The following is a 14,835-nucleotide window of genomic DNA, read 5'->3' as shown; positions in this document are numbered from 1 at the left end:
TATGCATGAGACATCTCTTAACAGCCATCTGTCCTTCCGCTCCTTTCTGAGACATTGTGTTTGACAGCGAGACCCGACTCGTGCTACGTTTGATCCTCCGATAACCCGCAAGGAGGGGAGGACATGAGAGAGGCAAAGCCAGTGGCTTAAAAAATGAAAGAAACCAACTCGTTCGAAAGTCTCTATCCTCACAGACAAAACACCTAAGATTTACAAGTCTCTGAAGAACCTGAGTCCTGGAGGGCAGACAGCGTGTTTTATTTGTGCCACTTTCTCGGATCCCGCTTTAAAGAAAATATAATTTGGGCTCTGCGACTTCCAAACGTCAGGACCAATCCTCAGATGTACTTTGTATGTAAGGCATGGGGAAAAAGTGAGCACTTCTGAGTCATCTGTCTGTTAGGGAGTCTAAAACGAACAACGTTTACGTGACTCCAGCTGCGCTCTGGCTCTGAATCTGATTGGCTCGCCCTGGTTGTGTGGCTGCATATCTTTGCGGCGTACGGAAAGGATATCGGTGTGACTGATCTCATTTGGAGCTTTCTTTCTTCAGATCATCGCTTTTATATTGCAGTGTGGGCTACATCTACCTTTGGAGAGGAAAATATTGCAGATTAGGATTCAGGAGTTTAGCTGGAGGGTGACAGGAGGACAAGGGCGAGATGGAAGTTGTGAGACGAGGAGTAGGTGGTTGGGTTTTAACATAGAGGGCCTAATTACGCTCGAAGCGAAGCAGTAATGCATCTTTAGCCCAGAACTGTCATCTACCTAATCTCTTCGTAACCCCACCCCTCACACACACTGCATACATAACAGCTCGTGCAACAGAACGTTCTGTTTCCGTATTTATTTATTGGCCCACATTGTGTGGTGGTTGGTTGATTGATTGATGGGTTTGTTGTTTGGACGCTTGCGTGCACACACGCTGAGGCATTTACAGCCAGATGTTGCCGTCTAGAACTTCATCATTTAGACCTTAACTGTGAGCTTCAAGCCTGAATAATTGTCTGTTGGCTGTATTTGCATTCTACAGTGCCATGCACAACACAATGAGTCTGTTTACAGACAGTGATGTCCTGAAATTAGTCTGAATCCTTATGATTTCCTTGTTAGCTGAGAGTAAATTCAGACTGCATTTATACAATTAGGTCTATTGAATTCAACAGAATTTAATTCATTTTTCTGTTTGTTTGTTTGTTTACATAAAAGTCTTTTGACAGCTTACTTTGTGCTTCATTTTATTTTATTTTATTTTATTTTATTTTATTTCACTAATAAACACCAGTGCCAATAACCCCAGTTTTTGTTTTGTTTGGTTTTGGAATAGAAGAAGATAGTTTAACATCAATAAATGACACAATTAACCTTTAGGCTAAAACTGTATTGAGTTGATGTCTCAACAGCAATCGTTGAATCTTTGCACTATCATATTGTAGTTCAAACTAACTCCAACGCGTACACTGTACTGTGGTGGGGGGTTTCAGACAACCAGTTAGTATCTGGTGTGACCACCATTTGCCTCACGCAGTGCAACACATCTCCTTCGCATAGAGTTGATCAGGTTGTTGATTGTGGCCTGTGGAATGTTGGTCCACTCCTCTTCAGTGGCTGTGCGAAGTTGCTGGATATTGGCAGGAACTGGAACATGCTGTCATATTTGCCAATCCAGAGCATCCCAAACATGCTCAGTGGGAGCATGTCCGGTGAGTATGCTGGCCATGCAAGAACTGGGATGTTTTCAGCTTCCAGGAATTGTGTACAGATCCTTGCAACATGGGGCCGTGCATTATCATGCTGCAACATGAGGTGATGGTCGTGGATGAATGGCACAACAATGGGCCTCAGGATCTTATCACCATATCTTTGCATTTAAAATCCCATCAATAAAATGCACCTGTGTTCGTTGTCCATAACATATGCCTGCCCATACCATAACCCCACCTCCACCATAGGGCACTTGATCCACAAAGTTGACATCAACAAACCGCTCACCCACACAACGTCATACATGCTGTCTGCCATCTGCCCTGTACAGTGAAAACCGGGATTCATCCATGAAGAGAACACCTCTCCAAAGTGCCAGACGCCATCGAATGTGAGCATTTGCCCACTCAAGTCTGCCCATGCAGATGAGCTTCCCTGAGACGGTTTCTGACAGATTGTGCAGAAATTATTTGGTTATGCAAACCGATTGTTGCAGCAGCTGTCCGGGTGGCTGGTCTCAGACGATCTTAGAGGTGAAGATGCTGGATGTGCAGGTCCTGGGCTGGTGCGGTTACACGTGGTCTGTGGTTGTGAGGCCGGTTGGATGTACTGCCAAATTCTTTGAAACGCCTTTGGAGACGGCTTATGGTACAGAAATGAACATTCAATTCACGGGCAACAGCTCTAGTGGACATTCCTGCAGTCAGCATGCCAATTGCACACTCCCTCAAAACTTGCAACATCTGTGGCATTGTGCTGTGTGATAAAACTGCACATTGTGCAGAGTGGCCTTTTATTGTGGCCAGCCTAAGGCACACCTGTGCAGTAATCATGCTGTCTAATCAGCATCTTGATATGCTACACCTGTGAGGTGGATGGATTATCTCGGCAAAGGAGAACTGCTCACTAACACAGATTTAGACAGATTTGTAAACAATATTTGAGAGAAATAGGCCTTTTGTGTACATAGAAAAAGTCTTAGATCTTTGAGTTCAGCTCATGAAAAATGGGGGTAAAAACAAAAGTGTTGTGTTTATAATTTTGGTCAGTGTATGCGCAAAGCAATTCACAGTGATACCATTTTTTTTTCATTTAATGAACAGTCGTAAAATGTTAACATCATTTTAAAGGTTCCTCAGGCATTCTGGGTGGCTTGTAGGTGATTTGTCACTAGTTAAAGTCAAAAGAATCCAGTTTGGTTTCAAGATACAGTTTGAGTCTCTCGATCAATGTAAGTATACAAGATTTTTATTGTGAAAATTGTAAATCTGATTGCTTAGATGAGAGACAGCACACTAGGGTAATACTGAGAGTTAGGCATCATTTGGAAAGTCAATAAACAGTCCAAACCAGCAACAGAAAAACTAAGCTAAAGTTCAAAACTGAGCTAAAGTCTCCTTTGTTCGAATTGCATGTGTTGTGCATGCAAATTATAGGATTAATTTGTCCAGTAACTAGAATTTGGAACATTTTTGCTTCTGGATATTAATATTCATGCCATTCATTGAGATTGAAGAAAGCTGCAGCATATCCAAAAAAAGAAAACCCATCGACATTCTCAGTAACTTGATGTATTCCTGCAAAATTTTAATTAAAATGGGGCTTTGAGGAAAGTAGACATTTTTAACGCACGTCAAAAATTAATTTGAGTTTCTACCCATCTTCTAAAGGCACTACTGCTAATTAGAACATTAGAACGCTTTTTTTATATATCAAAACAAGCCACTCCTCTAATACATTAAGCATTTATTTAATCCACAGCTCATTCTGTTGGTTGATGAGAAGATGGAAGCAGAATGACCTAATTATGGCCGTCATGTATACGCATAATTTTATCTCACCCTTCATTCTCCTATTCGCTAATTGCTATCACATTGTAAAACACACACATTGTCCCTTTGTATCAGCAAATCCTCATTAGAAAACAAAGCATTGGCTGCTTTCAGCTAATGTATTTGTCACAATCACCAGCAAGCTAATGTATTGAGCACTGCAGGCTTCAGTGCACTAAAGCTGTCCTCCTACACACAGACACACGTCTATTAAGTTTTAGTATGCTTTAAGTGATAACAATCATCATAAATCAGGATGCTGCGTTTCGCAATAACCCAGCTTGGAGCAAGTGGACACGAGAAGTCATTACAATAGAAAGGAAGGGAAACTTCCACTGGAACTGAGAACATTTGTCAAGATTTACACATTCAGCAAGCGCTGAAATACTGGATCATATAACGCTGTCTTGCACATAAGAGGTGAAAACTATAAAATAGAGAAGCAATTTTCTAGGCTGAGCTGGAGTGTTTTCTCATTACAAATCTCAGTAAAAAGGGTTGACAATATTATTTTAGGGGGGAAACTGCATAGTTTATTTGTTTGTTTGTTTAATATTTGATTAAATAAATTTGACATTATTTTAAGAAGGAAAATGCTTAGTTTGGTTTAGTTCTTATTTTATTTATTATATTTTATTTTAAATAAGAAAATGTTTTGAGACTGTATATTTTTTTATAAAATTGTATGTTATGCTTGTTTGTCCCATGTGTGACTCTCGTGAGACTTGCAATATTTTTTTCAAGGTCATGTCTCTTTATTTTTTATGCATTTATTTTTGGAGGGCTGTGCTTAAAATGTGCTAGCCTGATTTAATGTAAATTACTATCAACACACACACACACACACACACACACACACACACACACACGCTAATAACACCACATTCAACCCCCAGTGAAGCTTAATTATAAAGTTGATAGCACCCAGATTGATTAGTTAGCATGTCAATCAAACATAGGAAGGAAAGAGAGGAAGCTGTGCGGTAATTGGCCATGAACATAGTAATAAATATTCATGTGTGTTCTGCAATTGTGGCTCTCCTCAGGGCTAATGTGGCTCTGCACTCGAGTCTCTTTGCACCCTTCACATCTGGAGAGGGCAAGTTGCCCATTACTTGATGTGAATAAGCCCAGGCCAGACTTTATGTGTTGGGAGTGCTTGAAAAGCTGATATGATAACCTTCTCACCCACTCAAGAGTAACACATTCAATTTAGCAGTCTTACCATAATTTGGAATGCTGCAGATTGGATACAAGTGTCCATGAACCACAGGTTGATAGATAGATAGATAGATATCTAGATAGATAGATAGATAGATAGTGCTGGTGCTAATATAATAATTGCACATTTTGTTACACTTGATTGCATTAATATTTTGTTGATTTGCAAGATATTTTTTAATTTGCTTTGTTAATTTCCAAAGGGGTCTTACAGTGGAATAAACATGTAGCAAAACTGGATCACAGCGTGAATTGATTTTATGAATATGATTATTTTCTGAAAGAAAACAAGAAGGCAGACTGTCAGATAAATGTACAGCAACTGGATATCAATAAAACATGTAGGTGTATTGGTTACTGTATATTTTATGACCTAGAAATCAATTCCCTTTACTGTTTGTGAAAATACAATACCTATCAGAATATATCTATAAAATGCAAAAAGAAAGAAAGAAAACACTGCTCTCTTTTTCTTTCTTTGCGTAGTGAATGTTCACATAAACAGTTATGTAGTGCATTTACATCTAAGCACACAGTTTACTCTTGCATAAGTCAAAAGACTGCATTTTAATGATCTGAAAACAAACACGCGGAGTGAGATTAGGGCTGAGATTAAGAGATTAAGGTGTTGGAATGGTCCGGGTGTGTGGCAGCCGGACGGCTGCTGAGACACTTTGGGCTGCAGGTGTCCTGATGAAGATGTGTGAATAAGGAACGGCTCTCTGACGTCTGACCTGCGTAAGTGTGAGTCTGTGGACAGCTACAGTTTCTTGTCTCTCGCTTTCATTGGCACTGAGACAAACCATTTAAAGCTGTCAAATGACCCCTAAAAATCACCTCATCGGGAAGGACAAAGAAAGGACAAGTCAGAAGGTTAAAAAGACCCATACAGAAATCTAACATATTATCTATATTACCCTATAAGTGTCACAACCCTGTGGACTGTTTTGTTGGTTTCGCTCTTCTGTGCCCTTATATGGTCTTTCCTGTTCCGTTTCTTGTTATGTCTTTATTGGTTAATTACCCTCACCTGTCTTTGTATTGTTAGCACCCCTTTATAATTCTGATTCAGTTTTGTGGTTGTGGTCCATTCTTAAAGTTATGGTGGTGTGTCTCTCCCTCCTGTTACTGTCTGTATGTACCCTGTTTGGATTTTAGTAAAGCCTTTTTGTTATATTTCGTCTCCCTACATCTTCCTCCTACACACGACCTGACAATAAGTAATATTGACATGTATGTTACATATAAAGTAATGTACTTTCCACATATGTAGATTCTCTAGATGGATAAAGATATACAAAATACGATCAATCCCCATAGTAAAATTCGTACTTTCTTACAAACTTAAGTACTTACTTGTTTTGCATTATACATATATGTCAACAAAAACGTATTTGATTTTTATGCACAGCTTTATTATTCAAAATTGATTTATTAGCATGACTGTAGTCAGTACAATATTGCCAAATCTTGGAATATTTGTATAATAATAATAATAATGAAAAAATATAACATTAGATAATAACAAAGATAATGCCAACTTAAATAGTATAAAAACATTATGACAAATTATAATGTTCCTATACTGTTTATTTTTTTATAGATATATATGTGACCCTGGACCACAAAACCAGTCTTAAGTCACTGGGGTATATTTATAGCAATAGCCAAAAATACATTGTATGGGTCAACATTATTGATTTTTCTTTTATGCCAGAAAACATTAGGAAATTAAGTAAAGATCATGTTCCATGAAGATATTTAGTAAAATTCTTACTGTAAATACATCAAAACTTAATTTTTGATTAGTAATATGCATTGTTAAGAACTTCATTTGGACAACTTTAAAGGTGTATTTCTCAATATTTAGATTTTTTTTGCACCTTCAGATTCCATATATTTAACTAGTTGTACCTCGGCCAAATATTGTCCTATCCTAACAAACCAAACATCAATTGAAAGCTTATTTATTCAGCTTTCAGATGATGTATAAATCCTAATTTCGAAAAATTGACCCTTATGACTGGTTTTGTGGTCTAGGGTCACATGTTAATATATGCAAAAGTATTTCATACATGGATATTTAACCCTCTATAGGATATTGTCATTTATAAATGACGCTAATAAAATTGCATTTAAAATACAATGTTAATGTTAAACCAACAAAATATCCTTTATGCATGTGTTTTAGTTTCATTTTTGTAAGGCATTTGAGTACATTATTGAATGCCAGTTTGAAAGATACAACAACCAGAGGTCAGGAAAGAGGCCAATGTCTATTGACATTACTGTACTGAAAGACAGCAATGCTTCTGACTGCACAAGTCAACATCTACTTACAGTACATATGGGGTACACTGAAAAAGAAGAAATTTTCTGTAACAATCTGTCTTTTCCCTGAAATGTAGCATATTTCGAACTTATCACAGAGTGGGTGCTTTGGCTTACAAAAATAGACAAAACACTGCCATAGAGATGTAATATAATGTCTGTTGGTTGCACTCTAATGTGAATCAGCCCAACAAAGTGGGTTTAATTCTAAAATTTACAGACTCAATCCATCCCTTTAATGCTCAAATTGGATTAAGCCACATTTGTGTGGTTTGGGGACTCAAATATGTAGGACACATCATAATTGAGAACAGAACTGCAATATTCAGGACTTAATGAAGTCCGCCGCCCACCTGCAACGGCATTATTTCAGTATCCTGATATGGATTACATTCTGAGAGAGATTTGTTTGGCTGGCAGCCTGTAGCATCTATACAGACCAGCAGATCTTTGAAGAACTCAAAGATAAATCACCTCATCTCATCAACATAGACAGCAACCAGAACATGATCGCCTTCCTGCCTACGGCAAGAAAAAAATGCTTTGAGGAAGTGTTAATTTTATAAAATGTCAATCAATCAATCAAATAAATAAATAAAAACACAAATGGATAACCTAAAAAAAGAGAAATTCAAAACAGAATCAAAACAGAATTCTAATAATAATATAGTAATACAATAGATAATAATATAATAATCATTCTTTTGAGTTATATAAATGTTATTAGAAATACATTCGTTATATATGTAAGTATATGTATTGAAATTGATTTTGAAAAATAAGACTACTGTATACCGTATGACACATACTGTACTTGTCTACTTATGCTCATTCTCATATTGTCAAAAAAAATGGATCCTAAACTTTGGAACAGTATTGATGTATATATAGTTTTTATTTGGTTGGTTTACATTTTTACATTATATATTTTTTACACCTTTTTACACCCATCTTTTTAACAGACATCTTGACTGTAGCTCAACTATAAATAAGTTTGTTCTATCTTGGGCAACTGTATTTTTAGTAACTTCCCATTCATTAATAAAACCCTGGATTATTTTGGTGGCATTATTATTAACTGTACTCATGCATTCATTGACATTCTCGTATTCTCAGAGGTATCTGTCACGTCTCAGGTTAAAGGCCTGCATATGAAGGAGTCTGAGGAGAAGGCCACGGCTCTTCTTACACTCAAGCAGGTGAGTTCATGAATCTATGGATCACGGTGTATATTCACCACTGACTGCTATAAAAAGCCAGTGTGTTTGTCTCGAATGTAGGCAAGTGACCACAAAAAAGTCTGTGCAAAATGAACAGGGTTAAAGGTACATTGACTCCAGATTTCTGTTTGTTCTTTGCAAGGAAATCTGCCTACAGCTGTAGCCTGGAAGAAATGCTTTAGTGTCGTAATAAAAACTCTCGCTCGCTTATTAAATATGTGATCTCTACAGAGAGCTAAAATATTTCTAAGGATATTAGCTTAACAGTTCAGCTGTTTCTTTGCCAAAGTGAATCTCTGAAGTGTTCAGTTATAGTGTGGTTATTTTGTCACATGTGTGTGTGTGTTTCATCAGTTCTGCAGGTTTGGCTGTGCTGTGTGTCGTTGTGGCCATGCTGGCTTTCTCACGCCGTTCCTCTGGACTGCAAAGACGAGACGGGATCACTCGCCCACTGTACTTCAATCTCTCAAGAGAAACTTCTAGATCGTGTTATCCAACATGCAGAGCTCATCTACCGCGTCTCTGAAGAGTCATGTACTCTTTTTGTGAGTGAACCATCTCTGTCTATTAAAGACATCAGCTGTCTACAGACTATCTGATTTTTACTATTAACAGTTAAAAAAAATACTTTTTTTTTTTTTTATTTTGTAGTACTAATATCTAAACATTCTTAAATCAAAAAAAACATTTACTTGAGGAGCAGAATGACACAATCAGTTTTGTTTTCTGAAAAATGTGCAAAAATATCTGCCAATTGGGCACGAAGAAATAATCATAATTTAAATAGAAAAGTTTTTTAAGTTTTCTATTTAAGTTTAATTTTAACTTTTTTAAAATTCACTTAATTTGTACAAATAAGGCCTAATATCTTTGTTTTTTAAGTACATAGACAATTTTGTTTCATAAGTACATAGACTTGATTTAAATAATTGTTTAGAGATTGTTTAGATATTTGTATTGGACAAACAAGACAAAAATACTAAGTAAGATTATCTCCCCCAAAAAGTAAATATTCACTGTATAGTACAACAACATAATGGAAAAAAAAAAGAAAAAAAAAAAAAAAAAAAAAAAAAAAGCTTTTGTCTTGTCTTTCTGTACAAATGTCTAAACAATCTTAAATCAAACACATTTATTTGAAAAGCAAAATTACATGATTACATCTCAAAGACATCATTCTTGTTTTCTGAAAAAATGTACCAAAAGTCTTTTCTTTAAAATAAAAAATAATAAATAAATAATAATAATAATAATAATAATAATAATAATAACAACAACAACAATTATTATTATTATTATTATTATTATTATTAAAATAAAATCTGCCAATAGGGCAAGAAAACTGAAATGCAAACAATGGTATTGGTATTTATATGGTATTTATTCATTCATTTGCTTACTTAATTACTTGCAGTAACTCACTAAATTTTGGTCCTTTTTCCAGAAAACAGTATATAATATCTTAAGCCATTTTGCATGCCAAGTAAAAATGTCTTGTGTCATGATTTTAGAATGTAGAAACCTTTTTTTTTTTTTTTTTTTTTGGTTAAATAGTTTATTACAACATATGAAGTTGTATATTTTGACAGTGTAGTTGGCATATGGATGAAATGTTGCTAAATCACTGCTTATTATTCTTTTTTTCTTTAAGAAATATTAAACACAGAATCAGATAACGAATTTCATTTCATCTCATCAGCTGAGATATTATTAGCCAGACTGATAGCAAGTTTTCTTTCATTTAATGTCATTATTCTGTCTCATTTAATCAACCTTGCTTCATTATTGCCAGCTGTGTGCATGACTTTGAATTAATGAGACTATAATCTTAATGAATAATCAGACTCATTATAAACACTGCAAGATGCCTATCAGTCTTGTTAGATTATTTCACCATTCTTAGGTAGATTGTCTCCTCGCAGTGGGAAAACATGTAGAGAATGATGGTGTAATTTCATTTCTCACTTCAAGTCTCCATTCACACATTTATGAGGATGGCTTTTCTGTTGTCTGAGATGACATATGTGGGTAATTTATCATTGGCACTGTACTGAAACCTAAAATTCAAAATGTAAGAGTCAAATACAACTTAAATAGCACATTCACAACATCTAAAACAGAAAAAACTAAGAGTCAAAACTCTTCTAAGATTTCCTATATGTTCTGTGTGTCCTGCAGGAGGAGATGTTTGTCCCGTACCCTCTGCATACTTTGAGGAATCAGGGAGGAAACATGTGCCACACCAAACCCTTCCCCATCCCAGGCTCCAAGAGTGAGATTCAGCAGATATCGGTGAGGAGATGTTTCAGTGATTGTATGTTGGAAATATAAGCTTGCTTTGTAAAGTGAGAAGCCTTATTGACTCAAGAGGTGTAGCTTGTTTGCCAAGACCATTTCTATTTCTTTAGTTTTTGTATTTCCTTGTTGCGTTTTTAACATTAGCAAGGCATGTGGATTATGGTTCTGTGGATCTTGATGTTTAATACTTCTTAAGCATTAAACTGTATATCTTAAATTAAGCTGTACATTGCAATTTAAGACAACTTAACAAAATGTAGGGACGTTTGCATGTAAAAGCAAGAAATATTAATTAGCCAGTGGGGTGACAAATAAATAAATAAATAAATTGATTGATTGATGTATTTTATTTTATTTTATTTTATTTTATTTTATTTTATTTTATTTATGTATTTATTTATTTATTTTTGCAATATTGCCTCCCAGATAAATTTACCATGTTTTAGGGACATTCAGATATTTTAAATTAGACACTTATTTTATTTCATTTTATTTCATTTTATTTCATTTTATTTCATTTTATTTCATTTTATTTCATTTTATTTTATTTTATGCCTTGTTTTCCAGTACAAATACATAAAGATTCTTAAATTGAGGCTTTTCTCAGTCCATTGGCATTTTTTTTTCTTGTTTTAAGCATTCAGTCAATGAATCAATGAATCAGTCAGTCAGTCAGTTAATCAATCAGTCAAATCAATTAATTAATAACATAAATAGAAGACTGAACATCTTAAATAATTTTGCATCTCAGGTAAATGTATCTTGATTTGAAATTGATTGATTGATTGATTGATTCTTTTTCAATTAAGAGACTAATATTTCCTTAGAATAAAATTGCCTGTTACCAAATAGGCGGTTTTATTTACATATTTTTCCACCTACTGAAATAGATTTTTATATTTACTGCAAACTGCTCTAGTTTCTTACTAATTAATGAAGACTAAACATCTTAAATCATTTTGCATCTCAAGTAAATGTATCTTGATTTAAAATTGATTGATTGATTGATTGATTGACTGATTGATGTTTATTTTGAATATATGCAGGTTAATGTTCTTAAAATGCACCAAAGACCATTTAATTTACATCCATCCATGCATTTCAATATAGGTTAAGTATACATTTGTACAGTAAAACTTGAACCATGTATTCCAGCTCTGAACAAATGAGCTCTGCTTAACGGGTTTTGTGTGAAAGACTGCGACAACAGGCTGTCTTGTTCATCTAATGCACTACTGTGTGACAGCTTTTTCAATTAAGAAACTAATATTTCTTTAGAATAAAATTGCCTGTCAACAAACAGGCGGTTTTATTTTCAATACATTTTTTTTTTTTCCACCTACTGAAATATATTTTTATATTTACTGCAAACTGCTCTAGTTCCTTACTAATTAATGATTGTCACCATGCTACCACTGTACACAGCCAAAGTAGACACATCTTTCCATTTGATTTAGACATTTTACAGTCTCTGAAAAATTCATATGAAACTACAATACATAAAAAGTGTTGCAGAAACACTGGAAATGAATTACCTCCTGTAACCTCTCCTTCACTGGGAGGTTGTGCTGATTTATAAAGGCTGCAGTCTTGACTTCTGTATTCACAGTGTTTAGTCCTTTTAGAGTTTGGAGTCTTTGAACGGGGTCATGTCATGTCATTTTTTATTTATTTAATCGTTTGTTTATTTGTTTGTTTACTTTTGGTGGATGTAAAATGTGAGTCAAAAAATATAATTTATAATTCCCTTTTTTATGACATTTTCTCTGACCTTTAGCATAAATTGAAAATTTTTGTGACTGTGCTTGTAAATGCCTTTTCCGCATGTAAAATCGAGGCTTGAATATTTCTGAGGCAATATAGTTGCTGATGTCTCACCTTTCAATAACAGCCTCTTTGCAATGTCTGAATCAGTGTTAATTTGGTATCATTGAGATATATACTATATTTTTTATTTTATGTCAAGTTTTATTTATTTTAGTACAAGAGGTTAACCTAAATGTAAATGAGAAATTTAATTTTATTTCAGTTAAATATTAGTATAAATATATATTATTATATTTCTATATTCTATAAATGTTCTGTTATATTTCTTATTTTTATTATAATACATGATTATGATTACATGAACTATAACAACCCTTGTCAGCATTACAGTGGGATTGGTTCACAAAACAAATCCTGAAATGTACATCACAAGCTTTTAAGGTCAAGCTGACACAAACCACTTTTGTTAGTCATATGCAAACTGGAATTGTAAAAATCTTTTTTTTTTTTTTTTTTTTTTTTTTTTCCGGTGTTTAGGAATAATAACTCATCCTGGTGACTTAGTGGGAAGGTTTCTGAAAACCAAACTTGCTTTGATGGGTAAATGTGGGCGATTGCGTGTTAATGTATTCATGTTTCTGAAGTCAGAAAGTTCAAGCAAGTCTCCTTTTAGACTGGAGAATAAAGTTCTGAAAGTTACAGTATGTTGTCACAGTATATCAAACTGTGAAAAGGCAAAAAAAAAAAAAAAAAAAAATCAATAAACATTGGATTGTTCACTGATGTCAAACATAAGTCCTTTGACATCTTCGATGTGTTTAATGCAGGATAAATGGCTCCTTCACTCGGTTCTGATGCTAGTACAGTCATGGATGGAACCCCTGATGTATCTGCAAACTACTCTTAATCGTTACGATGACGCCCCCGACGCTTTGCTCAACAAGACCAAGTGGGTGTCTGATAAACTGCTCAGCCTGGAGCAGGGAGTGGTGGTTCTCATCCGCAAGGTAAATCGATAATAACACAGTGTCTCACATTGCAACCGAGCCGAGCAGCATTTTCACTCCGGTTTCTCCTGAGGCATACAGCATTTTCACTTTGGTTTCTCCCCAGATGCTAGATGAAGGGATTCTGACGTCCTCGTCCATCTTCGAGCACGCGCTGAACCCATACGATGAACAGTCCCCAGAGATGCTGGAGTCCGTCCTCAGGGACTACAACCTACTCATCTGCTTCAAGAAGGACGCCCACAAGATGGAGACCTTCCTCAAGCTACTCAAATGCCGTCAGAGCAACAAGCTCAGCTGTCTTTCCTACTAAACCTGCATCTTCTATTAAAAGAAAACGCTTTATTTTGAAGAATCAAAAGTGTGTGTTGAATTGGCAGTAGTAACCCTAGTTAGCAAACATTAAAGGAGACCCCTTAGTGTGAAAATGAGCTAGAAATGGCTTTCTGGCTATTTAGTGTAAATTGAAGGGAACGGAAGATGATTCACACTGCTCTCACACACAACTGCACTATTGATTTCCTCCCTTCTCTTCCGAACTTGAGTTTGTACGCAATACAGACTCTTGATAGTCTTTCAATGTCTCTCCAGGTCTCTGGTGTGTTTGCAGGCATGTTTTTTTTTTCGTATAATGGAACTGGTTTCACCTTTGTATTAGTTAGATGAATAAGCTCTTGATACAGAAATATGCTAATGAAGCCACAAAGCAGACTGTAAATGTTTCCAGTGTGTGTGGTGTGGTGTGGGCTGAGGGATTTGTTTGAGAAGAATAAAAGCTTTACTTTATGGATGAACATAGTGGAAATTTACATGAGATAAAAATATAACTACTGGCCAGCCCATAAGAGCACAGTGATTGAATAATGTAAAGTGTATATGTAAAAAAAATACACGCAACGTGACTTGTGTATACGCGGATTTTATCTTACTTTATCTTTGTCAAATTATACTTATCTATTTAAATAAAAGAGGCATATAATATTTCTCTCTGTGTGTATTTATCCTTCCGTTCATCCATCTACCTTTTTCCATCCATCTACCATCCATCTTTGACCAATTGTCTGTCTCTCTGACTACGTTTTGTATGTGTGAGTGTGTGTGTGTGTGTGTGTGATTTAATCACGGCAAAAAAAAAAAATAAAAAAATTGCAATTATTATCCAATTCTTAATCTGTATTTGTGTCTTTTTTACAACTAGAATCTAGAATGAAATAAGATAAATGTACCCAAGTAGCAACACTGCAGAAGACATGACGATCCCAGAGAATATGCATGCACTTTGACCTTAAGCAAGAGCTAAGATGTTCTTATGCAAAAAAAAAAAAAAAAAAACTACACTCTTAAAAATAAAGGTGCTTCACAATGCTATAGAAGAACCTTTTTTGCTTAAAGGAGAAGTTCACTTCCAGAACAAAAATGTACCCCCTTGTCATCCAAGATATTCATGTCTTTTTT

The 14,835-nt window shown here is 35.2% G+C and overlaps 1 protein-coding gene across 1 annotated transcript; it reads left to right on the top strand.

Moving 5' to 3' along the window:
• The first annotated feature begins 8,314 nt into the window (after positions 1–8,314).
• Positions 8,315–14,361, top strand: smtla (somatolactin alpha). Its single transcript, XM_051135698.1, has 5 exons — positions 8,315–8,413; positions 8,663–8,853; positions 10,487–10,600; positions 13,201–13,380; positions 13,487–14,361. Exons 1-5 carry the CDS (start codon positions 8,398–8,400, stop codon positions 13,691–13,693), a joined length of 708 nt encoding a protein of 235 aa, XP_050991655.1. The 5' UTR covers positions 8,315–8,397; the 3' UTR covers positions 13,694–14,361.
• The last annotated feature ends 474 nt before the right edge of the window (positions 14,362–14,835 follow it).

The sequence above is a fragment of the Labeo rohita genome, chromosome 18 (genome assembly GCF_022985175.1).
Source record: "Labeo rohita strain BAU-BD-2019 chromosome 18, IGBB_LRoh.1.0, whole genome shotgun sequence".
Taxonomy (NCBI): domain Eukaryota; kingdom Metazoa; phylum Chordata; class Actinopteri; order Cypriniformes; family Cyprinidae; genus Labeo; species Labeo rohita.
The sequence above is the reverse complement of the archived record's forward strand: the minus strand, read 5'-3'. Positions and strand labels throughout refer to the sequence as shown.